Source organism: Globicephala melas, chromosome 1, assembly GCF_963455315.2.
Source record: "Globicephala melas chromosome 1, mGloMel1.2, whole genome shotgun sequence".
Classification (NCBI taxonomy): domain Eukaryota; kingdom Metazoa; phylum Chordata; class Mammalia; order Artiodactyla; family Delphinidae; genus Globicephala; species Globicephala melas.
The window spans coordinates 175,758,657-175,783,716 of NC_083314.1; the positions used below are offsets into that span (position 1 = coordinate 175,758,657).

Here is a 25,060-nt window from a genome sequence, read left to right on the forward strand (position 1 = left end):
CCACCCCCCGTCGGTCTGGGCCTGCAGAGGCACCTGCCCTGTGTGGATTTGGTTTCACCCTCCCACCCATCCCCCTGCTTCTCACCTGGGAGTGCTGGGATTGCTGTTGGGGCTGGTTGGTGTCCTCCCTCGTGCTAACTCGAGGGCTCTGTGGCTTTCCCCAGCCATGGATTTTCCCCAGCACAGCCAGCATGTCTTGGAGCAGCTGAACCAGCAGCGGCAACTGGGGCTTTTGTGTGACTGCACTTTTGTGGTGGATGGTGTTGACTTTAAGGCTCATAAAGCAGTGCTGGCGGCCTGCAGCGAGTACTTCAAGATGCTCTTCGTGGACCAGAAGGATGTGGTGCACCTGGACATCAGTAACGCGGCAGGTACCCCACTGGGTCCAGGGCCGAGCTTGTGGCGGGCCCCGTGCCACGTGAGGCCCTCCTTTGAGCAGCACCTTCCAGCTGTGGGGTGCGCCAGACCTCCCACACAAGACTCGGCCATGAGTGCGTGGGTACCAAGTTCCTACCACATTTGTGGGGCCTCTTTTGACTGGGAGTGGGGTGGTAAGGGGAGAGCTGGCAGGAAGGGCTCATGATAAGCTCCGGAGTGAACACAGGACAAGCTCGTCAGGAGGGACAGAGAGCGGGAGGGCTCTGAGCCCTGGTCCCTTTCCATTGCTGAGTCAGTCCTCAACCCCCTACCCCAGTGCTCACCTTGATGGGAACGGCAAGGGTTAGGATGGGGAGGGGTGTCAGGAAGGTCCTGGGATTGAGGAAGGAACTAACTGTCCTAGGTTCAGGTTCCCAACCCAGAATGACGTGCCATGCCGCCAGAAGTTCGGGCAAGCTGTCGTTCCCCCATTTTACACATGCGGAAACTGAGGCCCAGAGAGGTCAGGTGACTGGCCTGGAGGTCAGGTAGAGAGTTTGTGGCAGAGCCCTGATGAAAGCCAGTGGTGAGAGGCTCTGTCCTCTGGTGGTGAAGTGCAGTGGATGGGCAGAGAGTGTTCAGGGTGGGCACTCACACCCTCCGCCCTCTATGGGTGTGCTGCTTTTTGGAGGCTGTTGTCTGGGTTGAGAATCTCCAGGTTGCCCGCCTCTCCACTGGCACGGGAGATGGGGAGACAGTGGGCTGCCACTGCCCCGCTGCTTTTCACAAATCCCTGGATCCTGCCACGGAGTGGGGCAGCTGGACAGGCTGCTGGGGCCAGGCCTCGAGGTGGGTCCGTGATGGCTGTCTGTGTCCTTGGCAGGCCTGGGGCAGGTGCTGGAGTTTATGTACACGGCCAAGCTGAGCCTGAGCTCTGAGAACGTGGACGATGTGCTGGCTGTGGCCAGCTTCCTGCAGATGCAGGACATCATCACGGCCTGCCATGCCCTCAAGTCACTGGCTGAGCCGGCTGCCAGCCCTGGGGAGAGTATGGAGTCCTCGGCCTTGGAAGGTAAGATTCTTGGCAGGCTGTTCCTGAGCAGGTGGCTTCTGATGGGAGCTCTGCCCCCGCCTCTCTGTGTCACCTCTTTGGCCTCGCCTGTGTTGTGGGGAGCTCGTGAGGAGCAGCTGCAGTGAAGTCTGAGAATGCCTCTCAGAGGGGCCCCGTCTGCCCTCCCTGACTGAGGGCACCGGCAGCCATGCCTGGCTCAAGGCCTTTGCACAGGACTTCCCTCTTCCGGCAGGTCTCCTCTCCCACACGCTTACTCCTGCTCCCCTTAGTGCCTCAGGAAGGCCCCTTGCGGCCCAGTGTGGGCCACGTGCCTTGTGGCACACTTTCAGAGAACCACGCTCCTCTCCTTGTAAGCACCCATCTCTGCTCAGAGTCATTTCACGTGTGACGACTGTCTCCCCGACCAGTCTGCAAGCCCCGTGGGAGCAGCAACCGTGACTGTTGTACCCCAGGCCCGGCGGCAGCCTGGTGTGATGTCGGTGCCTGTGAATAATCTGTTGAATGAGCAAGCCAACAAGCCGCTCCTTAGACGTATCCCCAGGGAGGTTTGGAAGAGCTGCCAGCTCTGGGCCACCTCACCCCGCCAAGTGGTGGACACTTGATGGGAAATGGCAGGTCTGTCCTGTTCCACCTCCAGTGGGGGACAAGAGGGCCAAAGAAGAGAAGACGGCTGCCACTACACTGAGCGAGCTGGACCTGGCCAGAAGCAGTCCACCCGCGGGCCTGGGCAGGGAGCCCAAAGAGGAGCGAGGCGGCCAGGCCGAGAGCGCGGCCAGCGGTGAGTTGTGATGCTGAGGACCTGGCTGACTGTCCATCACCTGCCAGCAGCGTGGGCTCCAGCGCAGTGAGCAGCTTTCTCAGGAGGCTCCTGGGGGAGGGAGGCACAGGCAACTGCATCCCTTGAGCTCAGGTTACCCAAAACCACCGGTTATTTTTTCTGGGGCATCTGTTGAAGCCAGAGCAGAGGCTCAAGCAGCCCGAGCTTGGATGTGCTCCCCCCACCCCTGGGGCCATAGCCGCTTCCAGGGGTCTGGTCCAGGAGAGCCGACCAGCCCCTGGACAGAGGGTGCCAGTCCAGCCCCGGATGCCCCCACACCCCTACCCCAGGTGCAGAGCAGACGGAGAAGGCCGATGCCCCCCGGGAGCCTGTGGAGCTCAAGCCGGACCCCACGAGTGGCATGGCTGCTGCTGAGGCCGAGGCTGCCTTGTCGGAGAGTTCAGAGCAAGGTACCCTCTGCCAGCTGGGGCGCCCTCCCTCACGCAAGCGTCCCCACTCACACGTCACACACACACACACACGCACGCACGCACGCACACACACACACACACACACCCCTTCCGCCAGCTCTCTTCCTCCCTTAGCTGATCTCACTGTGAGTCAGTCTTTCACATCAGCTTTTGGGCCGACATCTTTCCTCATTCTTGAATTTTGACATCAGTTTCTTGGTTGTACACCCTGGCCATGCTTCCCTTTAGCACAGAAGTGTCCTTGTCGCAGTACTGGCCCTGCTGTTTTTCCCTGGGCTGAGCACCGTGGCGGAACCTGGCCGCCCATGGCACCCACCCCAGCCCCCGCCCCCGGTGCTTGTTGGCTGACGGTACCCTTCCCACCTGTGTCGCCAAATATGGGGCCCCCGGTGGACTGAGGCCCATCTGCGTCCTCCAAGCAGCAACTGTCCCGGTCATTGGTCTCCCCTGGGCTTGCCCTGGCGGTGCTGGGGACCATTTATCAGCGGGTCCCAGACATTGCCCTGCCCCTGCGAGGCGCCCACGCAGAGAGAGGGTGTGTGCAGAGATGAGCCGTGCCCAGGCCTCACTTGGCCAGTTGCCAGGTCGGCTTCCTCAGCGTCTGCCCCTCTTGTGGCAGAAATGGAGGTGGAGCCAGCCAGGAAGGGAGAAGAACGAGAGGAGGAGGGCGCCGTGCCCGCGGTGGTCAAGGAGGAGGGGCCGCCGCTGGAAAAGGGCGAGGCCCCAGAGGAGAGCGAGGAGTCGGCCAGCACGGACTCGGGCCAGGAGCTCGGCGCGGAGGCGCGGGGCCTGCGCTCGGGCACCTACGGCGACCGCACGGAGTCCAAGGCGTACGGCTCCGTCATCCACAAGTGCGAGGTGCGCCTTGGGCAGTGGCGGCCCCACCCCGGCCCCCCGCCCGGCGTCGCCCCTGACACCCCGCCCCCTGTGCCCGCAGGACTGTGGGAAGGAGTTCACGCACACGGGCAACTTCAAGCGGCACATCCGCATCCACACGGGCGAGAAGCCCTTCTCGTGCCGGGAGTGTAGCAAGGCCTTCTCCGACCCGGCCGCCTGCAAGGCCCACGAGAAGACCCACAGGTAGGCCCGGCGGCCGCCCCCCATGCCCGCCCACCCGCCCCGGCCCCGCGAGCCCTGCGAGCCTCCTGTCCCCGTGTTCTGCCGCCAGCCCGCTGAAGCCATACGGCTGCGAGGAGTGCGGCAAGAGCTACCGGCTCATCAGCCTGCTGAACCTGCACAAGAAGCGGCACTCGGGCGAGGCGCGCTACCGCTGCGAGGACTGTGGCAAGCTCTTCACCACGTCGGGCAACCTCAAGCGGCACCAGCTGGTGCACAGCGGCGAGAAGCCTTACCAGTGCGACTACTGCGGCCGCTCTTTCTCCGACCCCACGTCCAAGATGCGCCACCTGGAGACGCACGACACCGACAAGGAGCACAAGTGCCCTCACTGCGACAAGAAGTTCAACCAGGTGGGGGGAGCCGGCCCCGGGCCCCTGTGCTCCGGCGGCTTCCGTCTCGGGGGCCCGGGGTGCCTAGCGGGGAAGTAGGTGGGGGTGGCTGAGCAGAAAATGATCCTGCCGGGTGGAGCTCTTGACTGCTCTGCCGAGCAAACTGGGGAGGCAGGCCTGGGGGGCGGGCGCGGGCCAGGAAGAACTGAGGGGGGTGGGGTTCCCATTTCCCCCGGCCTTGAGGAAAGGGGGAGCCCCGCACAGGCCCCCGGGAGGACCGAGAATCGGTGGTTCCCTGCCGTCTGACCCCCTGCCTGGGCGCAGGTGGGGAACCTGAAGGCCCACCTGAAGATCCACATCGCCGACGGGCCCCTCAAGTGCCGGGAGTGTGGGAAGCAGTTCACCACCTCAGGTAGGGCCCGGCTGGCCCCGCCCCCGGCCCCGCCCCCGGCCCCGGGCGCCAGTGCCAGGCCCACCCTCGGTCTCGCCACAGGGAACCTGAAGCGGCACCTTCGGATTCACAGTGGTGAGAAGCCCTACGTGTGCGTCCACTGCCAGCGGCAGTTCGCTGACCCCGGCGCCCTGCAGCGGCACGTCCGCATCCACACGGGTGGGTGAGCGGCCCGGCGGCGCCCGGGTGCGGGCACAAGGGAGGAGAGCAGGCGCCGACACCTTCCCGTCCCCTGCCTCCGTCCCCAGGTGAGAAGCCATGCCAGTGCGTGATGTGCGGCAAAGCCTTCACCCAGGCCAGCTCCCTCATCGCCCACGTGCGCCAGCACACCGGGGAGAAGCCTTACGTCTGCGAGCGTTGCGGAAAGAGGTCCTGCCCTTCCGGCCCCCGGCCGGCGTCCTGTGGGGTCCTGGCACTCGGCTGGGTGGAGGGGGTCAGAGAATAAGCCCAGGGCTCGGTCGGTAGCCGGGCAGACTGCTCCAGCGCAGGTCCCGGCGTCCTCTCGGATCTAGACCCTGAGGTGGGAGGCCCCAGCCCAGCACCCCCGGCCCAGGCCTGGGCGGTTCTGTGTAAGCCTTTCCTTCTGGCCCTGCAGATTTGTCCAGTCTAGCCAGCTGGCCAATCACATCCGCCACCATGACAACATCCGTCCTCACAAGTGCAGCGTGTGCAGCAAGGCCTTCGTGAACGTGGGGGACCTGTCCAAGCATATCATTATCCACACTGGTGAGTGCGTGCCACCCGCCTCTCTGTCCCAAGCCCTGGCTCTGGGGCGCGTGGTGGGGTGGGAGGCACCCCGGACCCCAGCCCTCGGTGCCGGCACTTGCTGAAGGCGGCCTTGAAAGCAGTTTAACTCCAAGGAGGGCCCCATTTTTTCAGAGCTTCTGGAAGGTGCAGGGGCCACTGGAAGCTTCCCTGTGCCTCAGGTGGCCGCCCCAGAGCGCTTCCTGCTGGAAGAGACAGGGCTGCGGGGGAAGCTGGAGGCCACTGAGGTCCTACCCCCCCCTGCACCCCCCCCCAATGGCAGGAGAGAACCTTGCCTCCCCCCCCAGGAGAGAAGCCTTACCTGTGTGACAAGTGCGGTCGCGGCTTCAACCGGGTGGACAACCTTCGTTCCCATGTGAAGACTGTGCACCAGGGCAAGGCAGGCATCAAAATCCTGGAGCCAGAGGAGGGCGGTGAGGTCAGCGTGGTCACCGTCGATGACATGGTCACGCTGGCCACCGAGGCACTGGCGGCAACGGCCGTCACTCAGCTCACAGGTGCGGACCGTCACTCAGCTCCCAGGGCAGCAGGGGGTGGTCACAGCAGGGGTTGCCTCTGGGGTGGCAGCAAAGGGGCAGGTGAGTCTGGTCTCAGGCTCTGCCGATGCCGCCCACAGTGGTGCCAGTGGGGGCGGCGGTGACCGCAGATGAGACAGAAGTACTTAAAGCCGAGATCAGCAAAGCTGTGAAGCAAGTGCAGGAGGAAGGTGAGAGGGCCTGCCTGGGGGAAGCTGCTGCACCCAGGGGCCCTTCCCGTCCTAACTGCAGCCCCACTCCCACAGATCCCAACACTCACATCCTCTACGCCTGTGACTCCTGTGGAGATAAGTTCCTGGATGCCAACAGCCTGGCCCAGCACGTGCGGATCCACACGGCCCAGGCACTGGTCATGTTCCAGACGGATGCGGACTTCTACCAGCAGTACGGGCCAGGCAGCACGTGGCCGGCCGGGCAGGTGCTGCAGGCTGGGGAGCTAGTCTTCCGCCCTCGGGATGGGGCTGATGGGCAGCCGGCCCTGGCAGAGACACCTCCCACAGCCCCTGAATGTCCACCATCTGCTGAGTGAGCAGGCACCCCCTCCTCCTGTTTATTTAAGGTTGGACGGCACCCTGGAACTGAGAGGGGTGAGCCCATTCCCTAGAGAGAATAAATCTGATTATTTTCTAACGCTGCCTATAGCTCCCTGTGGGGCTGGGGCGGGGAGCTGGCAGCTGGGGCTGATGCCGGGGAAGGGTTGCTCCACCCAGCGACCATTCGGCAGAGACCTGCTTGTGGGGGAAGCCAGGCTGTCCCTTTGCAGGATGGGACTGGAGCCCCGGGACCCGTCTAGAAGCAAGCTGGTTGCTTTGCCTGAGTTGGGGTGTGGGCAGCACACTCAGGCCAGAGAAACTGCGGCTCCACGAGCCCCATCTGGCCTCCTCTTTGGAGGCTTCTCGTCGGCCCGGCGTGAGGATCGGACCTCCCCTCTCCACCTCCCTCCGCTGTGGAGCCACGGCTGTGACCCTGCGCCCTTGTGTTGGGAGCTGGGCCCACAGGGCTTGGCCACAACTGCTTACCAGGATCCAGGCCACCCGTACAGAGCCCAGCTCGGGGGCCCATTCAGCCAGAACAGCAAGGTAGGCAGAGCACCAGACCCAACAGGCAGCAGGCCTGCTTCTGTTGGGCCTAGGGAAGAGGGAGAGGCTCCACGCTCGCTTCACGGTAGAACCCTGGCCGCAAGATCGGGGCCAAGCCAGTGTCATCTTTTGAGAACGTTTACTTGCCCTGAATCAGTGGCGTCTCTACAAGGCTGAGAGCCTGGAGGGACAGGGATGAGCAGCCAGGAGCTGTGATGGGGAGGTGGGAGATGGCAGCACTGCTTAAACCAGGAGCAGCAATGCGGACTGTGAAGCAGCTCATTCTTACCTGTCAGCAGGGAGACATGAGATGCCGTCTCTGCCGCTTTTCCATACAGCTTGTCCCCTGCACCTGTAATTCCTCACTCAGAGATGGTACCATCTCCCACCGAAAGCATAGCTCTGTTTGGAGGAGCCCCAGGGATACTGCAAGTGAGACCAGCAACTCTGTGGTCCTTGTGTTCCCGTCCCCCACGCCCAACTCCCCAGCTTGTGGTGGGTCCAGCTGCTGGGGAAGCTTGGCCCACCAGTGCCAACTGGGAGGCAGCTGCTGCAGGGCCAGCCTGCACCACACCCGGAGGAGGAAGGGACAAGAGGCAAGACCCCAAGGCTTCCTTAAGATGTTTCTGAGTTTGAGTGGGAGGTGGCTTTATTCTTTAATCAATCAATCAAATTTGAAGTGCCTTCGACATTACGCAGGAGCCAATTGGGACCTTGAAGTGTCAGATAAACACCACAGCACTGAAGAACAGTTCAAGTTCAGTCTGTGATGAAAATCTTCTTTTGTACAAGATAAAATGATCCTTGGGAAGATCAGTGGCAGAAAGGAAATAACAGGTTCCACATACAGACGTGGTGGGGGGTTGAAAGCAAAAGTGGGACGAAGGCTAGCTGTTCCCATAAGCCAAGGACCCCTGGCCCTCCCATCCAAGCGACAATCACATCCACACTTGACATGTTCTGTATTTTTTAATAAAGTTTGTAATCCAATGGACACACAAAACAAAACTGCGCTGAGAAAAACAGTTTTCATAAATTAATAAGTGTTAGGAAGTCGGGGGAGAGGTCAAGGTCACAGGAAGAAGGGAAGCCAGTCTTTTGTACAGTCTTTCTTTCTTTTTGTGTGTGTGACACTTCCAAGTTGCGGGAGCAGGGCCCGTTTTGTAACGAAGCGCACTTATACAAATGAGTGACAATACAAAGTCTGAGTATGAAAATAAGATTTTCTCTGAAAACACATTTTTGGCACAGATTAAAAAAAATGTATGTCGGGGAATTTGATTTTTAAGTCAGTATTATATATATTTATATATATTATATATTTATATATACACACATCCCAAGTTCTGCATATTCCACCAAGAGAGAAAATCCTTCTGTTTGCTCTTTTCTGATTGTAAACTGTACATCCTGGGTGAATCAAAGATGGTGGCAGCAGGAGAATTAATTAAAGAGAGATGACATCCAAATGAGCAAGGGGAAGGGAGGGGTGGGGACAACACAGCCCAATGAAATGTTCCTTGACCCCAAGGTTTCAGCAGAAGTTTGAAGTCCTGCATGAGAGTCTGTGATGTGTGTGCCATGTGTGTTCACGTACACCAAGACATCCAGAGTGTCACAGCCTGTCTTCACTGTGCAAAAGTCCAAGTCACTAATTTAGTGCAAAGGCAGTTCTGTTTTGTTTCTTAAAAACAAAAACAACAAAAAAATTCCACTGCCCTGTTCCTTTTCTCCAAGAGGAGGAGGAGAGAAACCCAGCCTCAAGGTGTCTGCAAGTCCATTGGTTGGTGGTCTGTCCTTGGGCTAAATGTCATGTAAACATACGAGTAGCAGCACCACTGCCCAGGGCGGGGGTCTGTCTGACTGAGCCGGGCGGGCGGGCGGGCGGGTAGGAGAGCGAGGCTGGCCGTCTGGCAGTGGAGTCTGTCCCCCTCGGCAGCTTCTTCCTCCACTTGGCTGGGTTGTCCTGTGTTTTACTTTTTGCTGCAGAGCCTCAGGAAGATACGCCGAGTGGTGACCATTCAGTGGCTCACACAGAGGCAATGACGATCATGAGGTGGGGAGAAATGTGGGAGATGCTGGCCAGGAGGTCGGGGGCCAGACGGGACAGGTGACTCTCAGAGAATTCGCAGGGCGGGAAGATCTGCAGCACGTAGGCGGGCTGGAGAAAGGGACAAGAGAGAAAAATGGGACCTCCTGTCTTCACGTCACCCACCCCACTACCACTCTTCCCTAAAACATTTCCAACTGGGGGCCCAAAGGCCCAACAGAGAGCCAGGCTGAGTCAATTTCCCAACCAGCTAAGGTCTCCAAGACTGTCTACCAGAAGAAAACTAGGTATCAGAGAACTAACATGAAACTAACCCCTGAGAACTTCTTCTCTATCCTTAAGCTAAAGAAAAACCTCTGCTGCCTCAGCCGTCCACTGACTGTCTCCAGGATGGGCAGCAGTAATCCGGCCCATGCACTCCACTGGTCTCCTCTATCCAGAATGCCCCTTTGTCCAGCTCCTCTGGGAAGCTGTCCTGACTACTCTGGCTGGCACTGGCAGCCCATGCCACCAGATCAGTCAGACGGCCTGACCAGCCGAGACCAGCCCCACGTGTGTGCGCCGAGGCAGGACACCGGGCTGACCTGATTGGAGCCAGGGTTGGGAACGTTGATGATGCCTGCTGCCTGCTTGGCCTGCAGATACGTGATGAAGGCAGCCTTGAGGGACTCGGTCTGGCTCACAACGTCCTCTTGGTCACGGCCACAGGGCAGAGCCAGCAGCAGACAGTAATCTGTCTCCACCTGGGGAACAGGAAGCTGTCAGTGATCGGGGGGCCACCTCACAAAACAGCCCAAGAAGAGGCCTGTCCAACCCAGATGATTCGGCTCCTCAATCCCCACCTCTATGATGACCCTGAGGGCCATCCATATATTTGCTGAATGAAAAAAAGCATCTCTGGATCTAGAGGCACTTTACACCCCTAGTGGAGAGAGGACATGCCCTTCATCATCCCCTCCAAGAAAGCCATTATTGCACCCCGTGACAAGCCACGGAGACAGGCAGTGGGGGGCCACCCGTGCCTTCCCTTGCTGTGGGCGGGGCAGTTGCTCACCTGGGCCCTGAGTCTTACCGTCATCCTTCGGGCAACCCCCTCCAGCTGTGAGGCCTCCAGCCGCATCCTCTGGGCAATCCTCAGGGGGGGCCCTCCTTCAGAGAGCGGCAGGGACCGATGGGCCAGGACATTGTTGCCAGAGACGAAGTGGAGCTGCACAGCAGCTGTGTCGTTCTTGAGGGCCAGTAGGCCCTGCCACACGATGGGGTACTTCTGCTCACAGGGAAACAAACAGAAGTGAGCTCACGGCTGGAGAACACAGCTGTGCTGGCCACGGCCCCAGGCAGCAGCTTGCTGATCTAAGTCAAGTGGGGCTCTCGGGACACTGACAATAGCACAAAGCTCGAAGGGTGGTAGGGGAGGCCCTGCCCAGGCTTACCTTCAGAAGCTGGACCATATCCACAGGTCTCTGGGAAGTCAAATGAGGAGAGGAATCTTGTTTGGGGGCGGGCTGGGTTTCAGTATGCGGCAGAGCCAGTCCTGGAGGGGGGCTGGGGCCTGAGGGTGCAGGGACAAACAATGGCTGCTTTGGGGCAGCCTGAGCAGAAAGAGGGGCCGGGAGGTCAGGCTTCATCGAGACAGACACGGGGGAGGGATAGGAGGTCTGGCTTGTTTCCGCCTGTGCCCTGTGGACCTGGGCATGAGGCTCCGCCGGCCTGTTTCCAGGTACATTTGGGAGGCGCGGCTGCTCTACTCCTGTCTGGGTGCCCTTTGCCTCCTGGGAGACTGGAGTTATCTTGCTGCTTGGTGGCTGGCCTGGCTGGCTGAGCTGGGAGGTCTGCGTGGACTGGGCCGGCTGTGCGGACTGCGCAGGCTGCAGAGGCTGCGAGGGCTCGCCTTCAGGAGGGAGGCCCTGGAGTTGGGCGGGAAGAGAAAGGAACAGAGTCAGAGTCTGTTACGCACCAACAACATCCTGCCCCAACCAAGCAGCCGTGAGCCCCTGGGCAGGTCAGCTGCAGGGCATCTCCTGTAGGCCAGGCCCCCGGAAGGGGCTTTAACCAGACGGCCATGCTCCTGGGCATTCAGGATTGAGGGTTCCGGTGAAAGGTCACCTGTTCCCTACCTCCTCACCCACCGCAGGCAAGAGCCGCCCCGCCACCTGCTCCCACAATGAGCTCCCTCCATGTCCCCGGGCTCTCCGTGCTGTGATTCACCCCTCCATCCTGAAATTTAGGAAGCGCCTCTTTAAATCCACAACAAGGACAACATATTTCAGGGACCTTACTGGCACCTCCACCACCATGTGGACCAGACGGCAGATTTCTGGCGCTCTCACCTGAGCAGGAGCCTTGGTCCGGGAAGGCAGGCCAATGGAGGCAGCAGCAGGAAACTGCGTGTGCGCGAGCTGAGCCGGGCCGTGGTAGGTGCGGATGTCCCCGTACCTGTACTCCTGAAAGAGCTCCCCGCTGGAGTGCACGATCTGCACCCCGTGCGTCACCACCACAGGCGGGGTCAGAGGCAGCCCCTGCAGCTGGTTGCTGGGTGTGACTGTGAGGATGCGGGCCTCGCCGTGGGGGGCGGGGGCGGGGGCGGCTTTGGCATCTGCCATCTTGGCGGCTTCCTTCCCTGGCTGCTGAGGGGCCTTGCTGGCTGGTGACACTTTCACCACCCCGTCCGCTGCCCGGGGCTGCTCGCTGACGGCCGTCACGTGAGGATGCACCATGATCCTCACGTCCCGGGGCACAGTGTACGGGTGTAGTCGGTACTCAGACTGCATGACCAGCACCTCCGACTGCACAGGGGCTGCGGCTCGAGCAACGGGGAGGTGATAATGCACTTCTTCCTCTGGAGGGTGCTGGGAGGCCAAGGCGGGCACACCAGCTGTGGCTGGCTGCGGGGTGCCCGCACGCTGCGGGGCCCGGACCTCTATTTGCTGGGGCTGCAGGGGGGCCCGAGGAGAATGAAGTGTCTCTGGTCGGATGCTGTAGGTGATGCTGGGCAACGTGGGCGTGTTCATCCTCACCTCGCCCTGTGACAGGTGGCTGAGCGACACGGTCTGGGTGATGCTGTGGGGTGGCATGATGACGGACTGCTCTGGGTGGATGTTAGAGATGAACTGCGGCACAGGAATGCCCGCAGCCAGCATGACCGTGGCATTAGTGGAGAGCGCGGCGGATGTGGTGCTGCTGGGGTGGCATGCCCTCGGGAATGGGGACGGAGCCGGCCCGCTAGGTCGAGGGGAATGCACATCTGGCTTGGTGGCTGCCAAATGGGAGACAGTCCGATCTGTCGGGGTGCTGGGCCCCGAGGTGACGTGGTTCACTTCTGCAGGCAGTTTGCTGGGCAGAGCAGGAGGGTGGTGGGGTGTAAGAGTGGACCCCAGGTTTGCTGGCTGAAGGACCTTGGTCTCTATTTTGAGGGTGACGGGGTCAGCAAGCTTTTTGTTAGTGGTGACTATGCTTGGGGTGAGGACCAGCTGGTTGTGAACCAGCACCGGGGGTGTGTTTATGCCCTGGGTGAGGACCTTTACTGTGCCACCCTGGGTGACGGGTGTGGACACAGAGAGATGAATGGGCTCAGGCTTCTCCAAGGACGGACGGTCGGCCTTAACCGATGAAATCACAGGAGATGCGTTATAGGTCTGGGCAGTTAGTACCAGAGTAGAATGGGTGGCCACATTTGCATAGCCTGAAGGAGCTTGAGGGCCTTTGGGCGGAGGCTGAGATGGCGTGACAGAATCGGGTTTGACCTGGGACTTGGACACCGACTGTTGAAACTCAATGTCCATTGCACTTGCTGGGGGGATCTGGCTAATCTTGGCACTGATCCGCTGTGGGCCTTCAGTCTTCTGCCCCGAATAGCTCAGCAGCACAACCCCTTCTGAAGTGTTCACACGCAGCCCAGTGCCAGAGCCCGTGTCTGCCGGACGGTCGTCAATCACAGACATAGACCCTGGGTGGAACCGACTGTTGTCATTAGTGCCGGATCTCTGTCGGCACTTTGCGGATGGTGCAATCACTGCACCTGCCACAGTCACTGCACCTGTTGTCGTGGCAGTCACAACCCCAGATGCAGCAGTCACCGCGCCTGCGGAAACTGTCACCGCACCCGCGGCAGTGTTCACTGTGCCCGTGGCGGCGTTCACTGGAGCCGTGAGAACATTCACGGGCCCTGTCAGAACATTCACTGGTCCCTTTAGGACGTTCACGGGGCCAGCGGGAGTGTTCACCAAGCCTTTCAGCGTGGCCACTGAGCCCTTCACAGGGCCTTTCAGGGCATTCACTGGGCCGGCCAGCGCATTCACTGGAACCAAGGAGACATTCACCAGGCCGGTCAGGGCGCTCACCAGGCCAGTCAGGGTCTGAGGAGCTGGCTTCGCCAGAGTTATCTTTTGCGAATTCTCCAAATCAATGCTGACAGGCATCCGGCTAATAACAGAAGTAATTTTGGGAGCAATGACTGGAGTCACCTTTTCTTTGTCGGTGGCCACTGGAACCTCTGAGGCCTGTGTGTCGGAGGTGTTAGTTACTGGAGCTGCTGCTTTTTCTTCTAAAAGAGGCTTTTTAGATTCAACCGGAGGGGGCAGTGCCTCATGCAGGCAAGGGGCAGCACTGACAGGCTCTGCAATGGCAGTTGTGACACTCGTGGAAGTGACGCCCGTGGCAGATACGTACTTAGGGTCCATGAGGATCTTCCTCAGCGTACTGGAGCTGGTGTCTATGTCGGAGGCCTTTGTGTCTGGGGGAAGGGCCGGAGATGGGGTGGATTGCGCCCGTGGCTCCTCCTGCCTCGTGATCCACTCTGTCACCTTCGTCGGCGGACTCTGGTGTGGGATCCCCCCAGCAGCGACAGGGGGTGGGAGCTTTGCTATCGTTACGGAAGGAATTGGGGGGGTGGGCATGCTTGAGTCACTGGGCGGGGTCACCGGGTCACTTTCAATGATGGAGTGCACCTTGAATCTGGCTCGAGGCTCGTCATCCACGGGGGTTGGCTGTGAGGCCGGGGGAAGGTCTGGGAGCGCAGATGCTTTGGTTGGAGTCTTTTCTTCAACACTGCTTTCTTGGGACAAATTTCCCTGGGATGTAGTCTTGCTTGGGTCAGAAGCACATGACTCAGGGGGAGTGGACTGGGGCTTGTCACTCTGCTTTTCTTCCTGTGGAGTTTCTGGGGGCTGTGTCGTGGCCCCCTCGCTTGTAGCAGGGCTCTTGCTTTGAACTTGGTCAGGTTCAGAGACATGGGTCTCTGTAGCGCCCCCCGTTTTCTTGTTTGTATTCCGTTTGCGGCGTGATCGAGTGGTCTTCTGGCGCCCTTTGTCTTTCCGAGCAAGAGTAACTTCTGCTTCTTTTGATCCTTTGACTTGCGGCACTGGGTGGGAGGTTTCGCTGCTGTTCTCTCTGGCTTCCTTGGTATCTGCTGGGCCTGCTGAGGGGTCAGGTGCACTGCCTGGTGGCCTAGAAGATTCTGTAGCAGCCTCAGTCTCCAAGATGCCAGACACAGCCTCATCGGTCTCAGGCTCCATTCCTTCCTCAGGAGACTGAAGATCTGTCTGAGACTCTGCAGGGTAAGGTGGAGGTGCTGGGAAGTTTTCTGGCTCCCCAGAAATGTCATTGATGATGGAACCGATGGCCGCAGCCAGCTCTGTTTCGCTGGCCTGGTGTGCGGGCTTGTCCCGGTCCTCTGTGGAGAGGCGCTCTGGGGCATCTGCAGCTGCCGCCTTGAAAGCTGTGGGGGTGGAGGTTTCCGCGAGCTTCTCGATGTTCTCCACGGCCTGCTCCAGCTCCATCTGCTTGGCTAGCTGATTTGCTTCCGGGGACGGCTTAGAGGCAGACCCATCTTCCTTCTCTGGTTCCTTGTCCAGATCAGCTGGCTCACTGCTCAAATGCAACGATAAACTAGCCTCCTCTTGGGGACTCTCGCTCTTCTCAGGGGAAACTGCCGCGACTGCAGCCGCCTCCTCCGCCGGCAGTCCCGCAGGGCCTGCAGCCGCGCCGGGACTTACAGTGGCTTCCACATTTCTCAGATTTGCAGATTTGTCCACCGCTGATCTAGAGTTTCGAGATCTTCCTCTCTTGGACTTGGAGTTTTTCTCAGGGGCTGTTTTTTTCTCCACCACTTCAGCTGGGGGGGTTTCGGGTGGATTTTTGTCTGTGCTAATTTCTTTTCTATCACGTTTTTGTTCACTTCCTGCTTCTTCTTTATCAGTCTTGGATTTTGTGTTATTTTCTTTCACGTTTAACTGGGGACTCACCTCAGTGGTGGCCTCAGGACGTTCAGCATCAACTTTTGGTTCATTTTTCCCCTTTTTCCCCTGCTGGACACCAGCAGCTACTTTCTGGGATCGTGGGGACCTCCACCCCTCAGCTGGCTTGACTGTCTCCACTGGCTCTTTTGCCTCGGTCTCATCATCTTCATCAGCTCGACGGCGTGCTTTTGGAGGCCTCCCCCTCCTAGGGGTTGTAGGAACCACTGCAGCCTCCTGCAGCTCCCGCTCCAGTCTCTTCCTGGTCACTCGTGGTTGCTCAACGGGCTCCTTGACTGGAGAGCGGCTCTCGTGGTCACCCATGGTTGCGTAGACACTCCTTACATTCCGGCGCCTGGTTCGGCTGAGGGGCAAGCTTGGCTCAGGGTGTTCAGGGTCCGCGGACGAGTTTTTAGAGGCAGCCCTTGTAATCTTCTCTGCCTCCATCTTCAGTTCTAAAAGCTTCTGTGCTTCTCCCCGAGGGGAACTGGACCGCTTGAGCTTTTCCCGGTCTATCCTCTCACTCTTCCTTGTGACAGGCTTCTCCACGACACTTGCTGCAGCTGCCTGAATGGGGGTCTTGGAACGTTTACTTTTGTTCGGCTTTTTATCTTTTGCAGCAACTGGAGGATCAACCTCTACACCTTCAGTAGCTGGAGGCGGGACCTCGTGAACATCTTCAGCGTTTTGACTTGCATTAGGTTCGACGTTAGCAGCTGAGTCTGGCTTCTCCACTTTTGGCTCATCGGCTTCCTCAGGCTTCTGAGTCGGTTTTGAAAGTGTCTGGGCACTGTCAGGCTCTGGGTCTACACTGATCTCTACCTGGGAAAATGAGGCCCCAGGAGTTGGAGGCTTGGCATCCAAATAAGGCAGCTGATCGACTGATGAATTTTCTTCAACAACTAAAGGAGTCTCAGCAACGTCTTTCCTGGTGTCCACTCCTGGGGGCAAGTCTACTTGTTCAGGTTGTTCCACAGCGATGGGAGTCAGATCAGATACAGGTTTTGCTTCTTCTGAGACAGAGGCTGGCTCAGTGGTCTTCTCTTCTGTCACTGAAGGCACCTCTCCTGTTTTTTCAGCAGCTGTCTTCTCCAGGGATGCTGCTGCAGACTCTGGAGCTACAACTGTGACACTAGGAGGCCCAATCGGAGGTGGAGTTTTCAGTTCCGACTCTTTATTTTCAGAAGCAGATTCTGAGGTCTTGGGGTGATCCTCTGTATCCTCCTGTTTCTCGACCTCTTTGGGTTTTTGGTCTTTTTCTTTTTCTTTCTGTTGCATTCGTGTGAGTTCCATAAATCTGCTATGGAAAAGAACTACTGGCTCTTGAATCAAATCAGTTGTGCTATTCACTCCATCAGATGTCTGCCTCCCATATAACCTGCCAGAAACGAAGTCAGATTCTTCATCTTTTCTCTCTAGATGCTGCAATCGCTTGGAATCTTGTTCAAAGATTGAGCTGTGTAAAAAACGAGAAGCAAATAATTCTTGCCTTTCCTGTTCTTCTTCTTTATGGTCATCTTTCTTATCATCCATTTTTCCTTCTGAATCAGTCCGAATTTTCTTCTTTTTCATGTACCAGGATGGAATAGGTCTTGGAGCAGAGTCAACCTTTTCTTTATCTTTGTTGTTTCGAAAATTAGCAAATCGGGAGTCCCAATCAAGAAAAGACCAATTTTCTTCTCGAGATGAAGACAGGGATTTAGCTCTTTCAAGCAAAGCCTTAGTGTCTGGTGTGATTGTCTTATCCAATGCAAAAGAATAAAATTTGTTCCTTTCTAAAGAACTGGAGAGTCTTTCATCTCTCTCACGTAGTTTGTCTTCTCTGTCCCTCAATAAAAAAGACAACCGAGAACTTTCAAATAACGCAGAGGCTCTGGGTGAGTGAGATTTGTGTTCACCATCTTCATCAGAATCAGAAGGCACCTCACCAGGTTCCAAGTCACGTACAGACCTCTTTCGAAGGCTGTCTCTCTTAATTATGCTGTTTGGGAAACTCACATCAAATCTGCTGGCATCTTGTTTCATTTGAGAGTCCCACCGATTTAGTTCATCTTCAGAATTCAAGACAGACAGCTTTATTTTGGCCATGTCTGCCATCTGTTCTCTCCTGCTAGAATCATAAGGATTAAATTTTAAGGACTCTTCTCTGACTGTTATATTAGAATACGAGAGACCTTTTTCATCTACTTTAGGAGACCCTTTTATTGACATTACCCTAGGGGAACCAACAGGGTCATCTTCCTCATGGAAGGAACCATGTCGGATACTGGGGGAACCACCAGTCCTTTCAGAATCTTCACTGATTTGGCGTGAACTTCTGTAGTTCCGTTCTCTCTTGGTGCAGATGTCAAAATCAACATGGTCCATCCTTTTCTTTTTGCTGGGAGGAGAGTCGTCAGTGACATCCTGAGGGGGTTTGCCGACCTCGTGAACAAGACTACGTCTTTCATATTCATCCACATCTTTTTTAGGACTGCCAAACTTTTCGGACTTGGCTATTTCCATCTCCATCTGCTGTTTTCTACGACTCTGCTCCATTTGTTTTCGGTAACTCTGCGTGTGATCAATATCAATGCCAATTTTTTCTTCAGTATTTACTGAATGTGGTTTATCTTGGCCTGATTTACATTCAAGTGGTTCATCACGAAGACTGCAATAGTTTTTCCTATTATCTTCTCTCTCTGGTCCTTGATCATCTAATAGCTCCAGCTGTTTAAGTGGTGGTTTTGAAGGAGTGGGTTTTTTTGACTGGATTTCTTGGTTTTCCACAGATTCGCCTACTGGTTCTCTCAGCCTTGCTTGCAGATCTGAGTTGGGCCTTGATACAGTCCCAACAGAAACGCTGGCAAGCTCCTGACACTCTCTGGGGCTGGGAACAGCATTAAGTCTGTCTAGTTTGATTTTTTTAGATTCTCTTTTAAGAATTTCTTTCCTCACCGTCTTTTTTTCAGACTCTCCTTCCCTCAGTAGAATGACATCTCTAGATGATATGTCAGGCTGTTTCTTTAAAAGCACCCGAGCATCTTCCATCTCTGGGCTACTTTTCTTAACATCTGATTTTTGCCTTTCTGCTTTCAAATTGGAATCTGCAAAACGCCTTTTCCTCGCTTCCAGCTTCTCCAGATCCACAGCACTTACCCCATCAACAGTTTGCTCTGGTTTTAGGTGCTTCCTGGGTTTAGGCCTGCCTTCCTTATCTACCACTTCTATGTGGCTTGAAAGCCCCCTTTCCTTTGGCGCTTTCATTCTAACAGATTCTAGTTTAGACAACTCAGATTTTGCAGGCTCTGTCTGAGAGACCTGAAGTTTCTGATCTAAGGCAGAAGACTTGACAGTGTCATTATCAAGCTTGGCTTTCAGCTTTTCCAAAGGAGTGTGGTCAATAACCTTCCCCTCTTTTTCTTTCACTCGAGTCAAAACCACACAAGGCATGAGCTCCAAGCGGTTTTTTGCTACTCCTTCTTTGTCAGCTTTCTCTCTGCTCAGTTTATTAGAACTCCTTGATTTTTCAGGGCTTTGTTCTCTCTCGTTTTCTTGGTCTGTTTCTGAAGACTGAGAACTAGGGGAATGAACTTTTCCTTTCCGTTTCTGCTTGTCAGTTTTGTCCTTCTCCACCTTTTCCTTCCTTATTAAACGTCTCTCTCTTTCCACTCTCTCAGGATCAAAAGTTCGTTCTTTATCTGTCTTTTCGTTTTTTGTATAGCGTTCCAAACGAGGTTTGTCAAGTTTATCATATCTTGGAGGGGAAAGCGAGCTACAGCTTCCACTCCGGTCCGAGGATCGGCTGTAAATCCTCCTCTCGGAATCACTAGGCAATCTCTCTGACTGTGAGGGTGATGCTCCAGGACTCTGTGGGCGTCGCAAGTGAACTGGACTCTGACTGCGTTCAATTGGCCTCCTCTCGTGGTCTCTGTCCCGGTCAGACTCAAATCTTTCCCGTTCTCTTTCTCGTTCCCTTTGCCTATAACTGTATTCCCGAATATCTTGTTCATAAGGATCATTTCTGTAATCCCTGTACTCCCGGGGATCATCGTAATATCGTGACTCATAGTAGTCTCCTTGGTAAGTTTCCCATTCTGAATAAAACTCTCTCCCTCGAGCTGGATAGTCCCGTCTGGAATCCTCAGCATATGTGCCTGGAGTACGAACATTCTCATAATATGTACGATCTTGGCTATAGTCATACGATCCCCTTCGTTCTTCTCTGCCAAAGACAAAAAAGAATGTATTAGTTTTTTGTTTCCTCGTCACTTACACATTAATCATACATATGAGATTACAAAGTCCTGCTTCCAAAAATCTTTTCCATTTTTTAATCATTAGAACTGCACTGACCAATACCATACCTACAAGCCACATGTGGCTACTGAGAACTTGAAATCTGGCTAGTCTCAGTTGAGGTGTGAGTGTAAAATACACACTGGATTTGGTAGACTTAGTTTCAAAAAAAAGAAACACTTCAATAATTTATTCAGATTGAGTATATGTTGAAACAGTATTTCAGACATATTGGGTTAAATAAAATTAATTTTACCTTGAGTTTTACTAGAAAATGCAAAACCGCATATACAGCTTGCATTACATTTCTACTGGACTTGGACAGCAGTGCTTCAGCCCCTTGTTATTCTTTTGGTATCGGTTGTCGTGACTTATGATGAGCACTAGTATTAAACAGTATCACATCCCACATTTCTAAGTCTTTCATAATTACTTTCCTGCCAAAAGATATTCTTACCACAACTTGGGAAACAAATGTACTGTTTGAAAAGATAACAATTTAACTAAAATCTTCCCACCTATGCAACCTGTATATCGGTAACACCTCTACCTCAATTCACAATTTAAAAAAACACATTGGGGACTTCCCTGGTGGTCGAGTGGCTAAGAGTCCGCACTCACAATACAGGGGGCCCGGGTTCAATCCCTGGTCAGGGAACTAGATCCCATGTGCCGCAAGTAAGACCCGGCGCAGCCAAATAAATATTAAAAAAACAAAACAAAAAAAAATCCCCACACACGCTGGGGGCCAGTCTCCCTGGGCTCAGTCTCCTCACTTACAAAATGATAGCTCTTCTTCACAAAGATCTTAAGAAGATTAAATAAGATAACATTTGTAAAAACTTTCCTAACATAATACAAGGCACATACTTGGCCTTCAGTAGTTACTTTTCCCCAACCTGCCAACTAACAAATTAGGTGATTACAAACTGTGTGAGATAATTCCTTAATTGTAAAAGAATTCACCTCAGATTTTCTCCCACAGTGACACGTCCCAGTGCATTCAAAATAAGATTAAATTTCAAGAACATGTATGGTGTATAAAATGAAATTCACCTGTGATAGAGGCCAATTCCTTTACTCTTGTTCACTTTCCATTTTTGTCTTTCAAGCAGGTATGGCTTACTCAGTCTACATAGTACTGTCAGTGGCGGCTCAATGAAACATAACGAACCTAGAACTTAAACCTCTGAAGGCATGAGCTTTTGTCTTCTCGGCTCACAGCAGGTACTCATTTGTTGAAAAAAATGAACCTTAGAAAAATATGTCAAAGTTGCTACTGGGCAATGTTCTAACCCAGTTTCAATAGCAAATGAAGCATCTAGACTTACCATTCAAACACTGGAAGCATCAATAACACATTATTATATGCATTTATACTGAGCTTTCTCATTTCAAAGAGAATAGTTTATGACATATCTATGATATCTGACTTGATTTGATTCAAGATGATCCTTCTACAGTTCCACAGGAATCAGATTCTTTGCCTCAATACTGGCCAGCCATCTTGCAAATAGATGTTACTAGGAATGAAATTAGGCTAATTTAACTCATTACCATCATAAATACAAACTCCAAGGAAGCATCACTTTCATTATGTAAAGGTGAACACACTACAAGCTTTCTTTTCTCCTTTGGCCACAGCACTGCTTGTAGGATCTTAGTTCCCTGACCAGGGGCTGAACCTGGGCCCCTGGCAATAAAAGTGCCGAGTCCTAACCACTGGACCACCAGGGAATTCCCTAACTTTCTAATATAAAGTGGTTAAGACACCTAGAATGGCCACTAGTTTGCTGCCTGCATTAAAAGTACGTTTAAAAATGGTTTCCAGATATTTTCTAAAATAAGCAAACTAAAACTATATCCAAAATATGAAAAAAAAAAAGTTACAGAAGTCAAAAGATATACGTGTAAACATTAGTGCTGCACTGTTCAGTTTAATAGATGATGATTTTGTACATATTTTGCCGGGCTCTACCAAAAGAAATGAGCATTCCTGCCACCAAGGAACTCAACTTATGCAAGGGACAATACAACTGCACACTGGTACTATACACAAAAGGCTCTGGCAGGGCTCTGAGGAACTTTGAAATGTCAGGTTTTCAGAGAACTCTGTTCCCATGACTGCACAATATCCAAACCACCGTAAGTAAGTGGGAAATTCATCTAAAGCATAATGTGACCCTATAAATGTCTTGAGAATCACTTTGGTAAACTGGAAGGCTCAATGCATACCAGGTAGGAGCCCTGGGTTTACCCCCAGCCCAACCACTTACTAGCCTGTGACCTTATCAGCCAAGTCACCTGATCTTCAGTTCCCACCATAAGTAATATATGACAAGAGCCACAGCCCTATTTCCCTGACACTGTATTTAAGGGAATAAAAGAAATACTACTTTTAAACTGCAGGGCACTATGTAAATGGATCATCATTTGCATTCCTGACCTGAACTGTCATTAGGGGCAAAGCTCCCCCCCCCCCCCCCGCCACTTATTCATCAACTATTCAGTGGGATACCTTCCTTCCACTCTATGGAAAGGGCAAAGATTCTCAAGTTCTACTGCAAGGAATGCATTCCAGAAGCACTGCCATCTGAAACCAAATGGGGCAAAACTGGGTCACAGTAAAGTCCCACACCCTCCTGCTTCCCACTTTAGGAGATAAACTCCATTCAACAGAGATAAATAACCACAGGTAAGAACCAAAGAACAAAGCCAGAGCCAGATCATCAGTAAAGTGAGTGAATTTAAGTGATAATATACAAAAATTAACACCCACACAACATTATCCAGCCCTCACAAGATACCATTCTTTGAAAAATATTTAATGTGCACACAGACAATTTTAATGGAATTTTTATGTCTTAAGTGCCACTAGACCATCAACACACTTTTCACTCACTTATAGGTACGAATTCCTATAAGCACTTAAAGTATTAACAATGACTTCCGACTGCTGCGGTGGGGGATGAGGGCCACCAAGATGGAGAACCCTCCCCACAGACACCTACGTTCTCTTACATATGTTCATTCTCTCTCTCTCTCTCTCTCTCTCACACACACACACACATACACACACACACACACACACACACACACACAGAGGGAGAGAGAGAGGGAGAGAGAGAGAAATTTAGAATGTGGATTCCAATCCACTAGTGAAAAACCATCGAAACCTTAGAAGTTCAACCTTTTGGAAATTTGGCTGTAGGGGACATTTTTCATTAAAAAACCTCTCAAGTATTCAATGACCATTACACTATACTCCATGAGGAAATGAAAAAGAAATACATATCTTCTATGATTTAAACAAAAATGAAGTGGCAAGAAGAGGTAGTAAAAAGGGAATGCATTCAACAGGTTTCTGGGAGCACGATCAGGATTTTGCCTCATCCTGGTCATAAAGCCCTTTTATACTTGAACTTGAGTGTCTAAAGGCATTTGTCAAACGGTCTTTTGTCTAACACACATCTGAAGGGGTGGAGACCTAGCAGTAACATTCCAGGAGACTTAATCAGAGGCATGTTTGGACAAACAGGTTCATCATAGGGATGATAGTTTCCATTTTCAAATGTGATCAGCTACTGAAGAACCTGGTGACACTGTTAGGGTGTTTTAATATATTTAGTCTAAAAAAGAATCAATCATCAGTTCTGGGGCAATTTTTAAGCTAACGGAGACAGCCTGATTCAGACTGTGAGACCTTAAACGATTGTGAAATGTTCCCACAAGCTGCAGAAAAAAATACTACAGTCCCATGACTGAAAACATTAACAAGGAGAAGTAAGGTATACTTTTCTTTTCTTTTTTTTCGGTTGTGCCTCATGGCTTGCAGGATCTTAGTTCCCTGACCAGAGATTGAACCCAGGCCCACGGCAGTGAAATCACCCAGTCCTAACCACTGGACCGCCAAGAAATTCCCAAGGTTTACTTTTTACACAGCTAAACTTACCAATTTCTATCAGCTTTGGCTTACTGATTCACAAATTTAAGAGATCTGAATTTAAAACAAAGCTCTTGACAGTCTTTTGAAAGTTTCTGTTTTTTTAAATTAATTCTATGAGCTCATGCGTGGTGACAACCTGGATGTTGTCACTACTAAATTCACAGGGCATTTAATAGTTTACAATGCGGGGCTTCCCTGGTGGCACAGTGGTTAAGAATCCGCCTGCCAAAGCAGGGGACACGGGTTTGAGCCCTGGTCCGGGAAGATCCCACATGCCATGGAGCAACTAAGCCTCTGTGCCACAACTACTGAGCCTGCACTCTAGAGCCCGCGAGCCACAACTACTGAGCCCATGTGCCACAACTACTGAAGCCCATGTGCCTAGAGCCTGTGCTCTGCAACGAGAAGCCACCACAATGAGACGCCTGTGCACCGCAACGAAGAGTAGCCCCTGCTCGCCCCAACTAGAGAAAGCCCGCACAGCAATGAAGACCCAACAAAGCCAAAAATAAATTAAAAAAAAAAGTTTACAATGCATTTCAACAAGTTATATTTAATTTAAAACTGTAAGGCAAAATGATTTGTACATAGTTATAATCTGGAAAACAGTAACTCTTTTAATGAGTATTCTCAGGGAGAAAATACCCCAACTCCCATGAGCTACATGAAAACTGGATCCATAAAAATCAGTTTTTATGTGTGTTTGTTTTTGTTTTGTTTCTTAAAAATATTTATTTATTCAGCTGCGTCAGGTCTTAGTTGCGGCATGCGGGATCTTTCATTGTGGCACGCAGGCTCCAGAGGATGCAGGCTCAGTAGTTGCGGCACGCAGGCTTAGCTGACCCACGGCATGTGGGATCTTAGTTCCCAGACCAGGGATCGAACCGGTGTCCCCTGCGTTGGAAGGCGGATTCTTACCCACTGGACCACCAGGGAAGTCCCTTTATGTGTTTTTTATGTGTTTCTTTCTGTATGTGGGGATAAAAGGGATAAGTTTGGGGGGAATGAGAGTAGCAATAAGGGGTAAAAAACAAAATTTAATCCCATCTAAATTTTACATATTAGAAATTTTAAAATTCAAGCTATGGTGATAGGTTTAAAATACATACCTTCTTTCTGCTAACATTTCATAGAAGTCTCTGATATCTTGACCAGATTTTTCCATACAGTGATAAAATGCCAGCTGACTTTCCCGATTTGCAAAATCCACCTTTAAAAAAAAAGAATACTGCGTGTTTAATCCAAGTTTCAGATTTTAATGATGGAAAGTGTTACCAAATTTGAAAAATTCTTCCCAACATAGCCTTCTGGATAAATTTCAAGAAAAAGTAACTTATCTAAGTGAAACAGTCCTCATAACTAAAACTGTATTTTTTTAACCTGAAATCTCTCTCAAATTCTACACAAATCTTGATAAAGAATTACAATTTAAAGTTCTAGAACCCAATCCTGAGGAGTGGAAAAAGCAATATGGAAAACTGAAACATACCTATCATGATTCTAGGTTGTCAATTAAATAATCAGACCAACTAAATCCAGTAATCTACTGTGCATAATTTGCTGGAACCACAGTTAGAACATAAAATATGGAAGAACG

General features: G+C 52.9%; 2 protein-coding genes and 1 non-coding gene across 10 annotated transcripts in view; 1 reads left to right on the forward strand and 2 right to left on the reverse strand.

The window, feature by feature from the left end:
* ZBTB17 (zinc finger and BTB domain containing 17) overlaps positions 1–7,946 on the forward strand; it is a 31,934-nt gene extending 23,988 nt beyond the window's left edge. Inside the window, exons 3-17 of one of the 5 annotated variants that reach the window (XR_009566459.1) lie at positions 165–371; positions 1,241–1,429; positions 2,067–2,207; positions 2,537–2,656; positions 3,297–3,535; positions 3,615–3,757; positions 3,846–4,146; positions 4,450–4,537; positions 4,619–4,735; positions 4,825–4,945; positions 5,172–5,302; positions 5,629–5,838; positions 5,958–6,047; positions 6,123–6,956; positions 7,295–7,946. Coding sequence is in view for 4 of the 5 variants with exons in the window: in XM_030877467.2 (XP_030733327.1) it covers positions 167–371; positions 1,241–1,429; positions 2,067–2,207; positions 2,537–2,656; positions 3,297–3,535; positions 3,615–3,757; positions 3,846–4,146; positions 4,450–4,537; positions 4,619–4,735; positions 4,825–4,945; positions 5,172–5,302; positions 5,629–5,838; positions 5,958–6,047; positions 6,123–6,406 (2,379 nt within the window). In the remaining variant the exon portion in view is untranslated. Of the gene's footprint in view, positions 1–164; positions 372–1,240; positions 1,430–2,044; positions 2,208–2,536; positions 2,657–3,296; positions 3,536–3,614; positions 3,758–3,845; positions 4,147–4,449; positions 4,538–4,618; positions 4,736–4,824; positions 4,946–5,171; positions 5,303–5,628; positions 5,839–5,957; positions 6,048–6,122 lie in introns of those variants that run through there. The other 4 variants (XM_030877467.2, XM_070045928.1, XM_070045929.1 and 1 more) reach the window with 4 other exon arrangements.
* The window catches only part of SPEN (spen family transcriptional repressor), a 93,929-nt gene continuing 76,775 nt past the window's right edge, over positions 7,907–25,060 (reverse strand). For all 4 annotated transcript variants that reach the window (XM_030877423.3, XM_030877411.3, XM_060310742.1 and 1 more), the window contains 6 exons: positions 24,573–24,673; positions 11,337–19,443; positions 10,440–10,913; positions 10,079–10,273; positions 9,591–9,749; positions 7,907–9,117 (listed from right to left, as the gene is read on the reverse strand). In XM_030877423.3, coding sequence (XP_030733283.2) covers positions 8,986–9,117; positions 9,591–9,749; positions 10,079–10,273; positions 10,440–10,913; positions 11,337–19,443; positions 24,573–24,673 — 9,168 coding nt within the window. In that variant the 3' untranslated portion in view covers positions 7,907–8,985. The remainder of the gene's footprint in view (positions 9,118–9,590; positions 9,750–10,078; positions 10,274–10,439; positions 10,914–11,336; positions 19,444–24,572; positions 24,674–25,060) is intronic.
* TRNAK-UUU (transfer RNA lysine (anticodon UUU)) lies at positions 21,182–21,254 on the reverse strand. The gene has a single exon. It is a non-coding gene; the product is annotated as a tRNA-Lys (tRNA).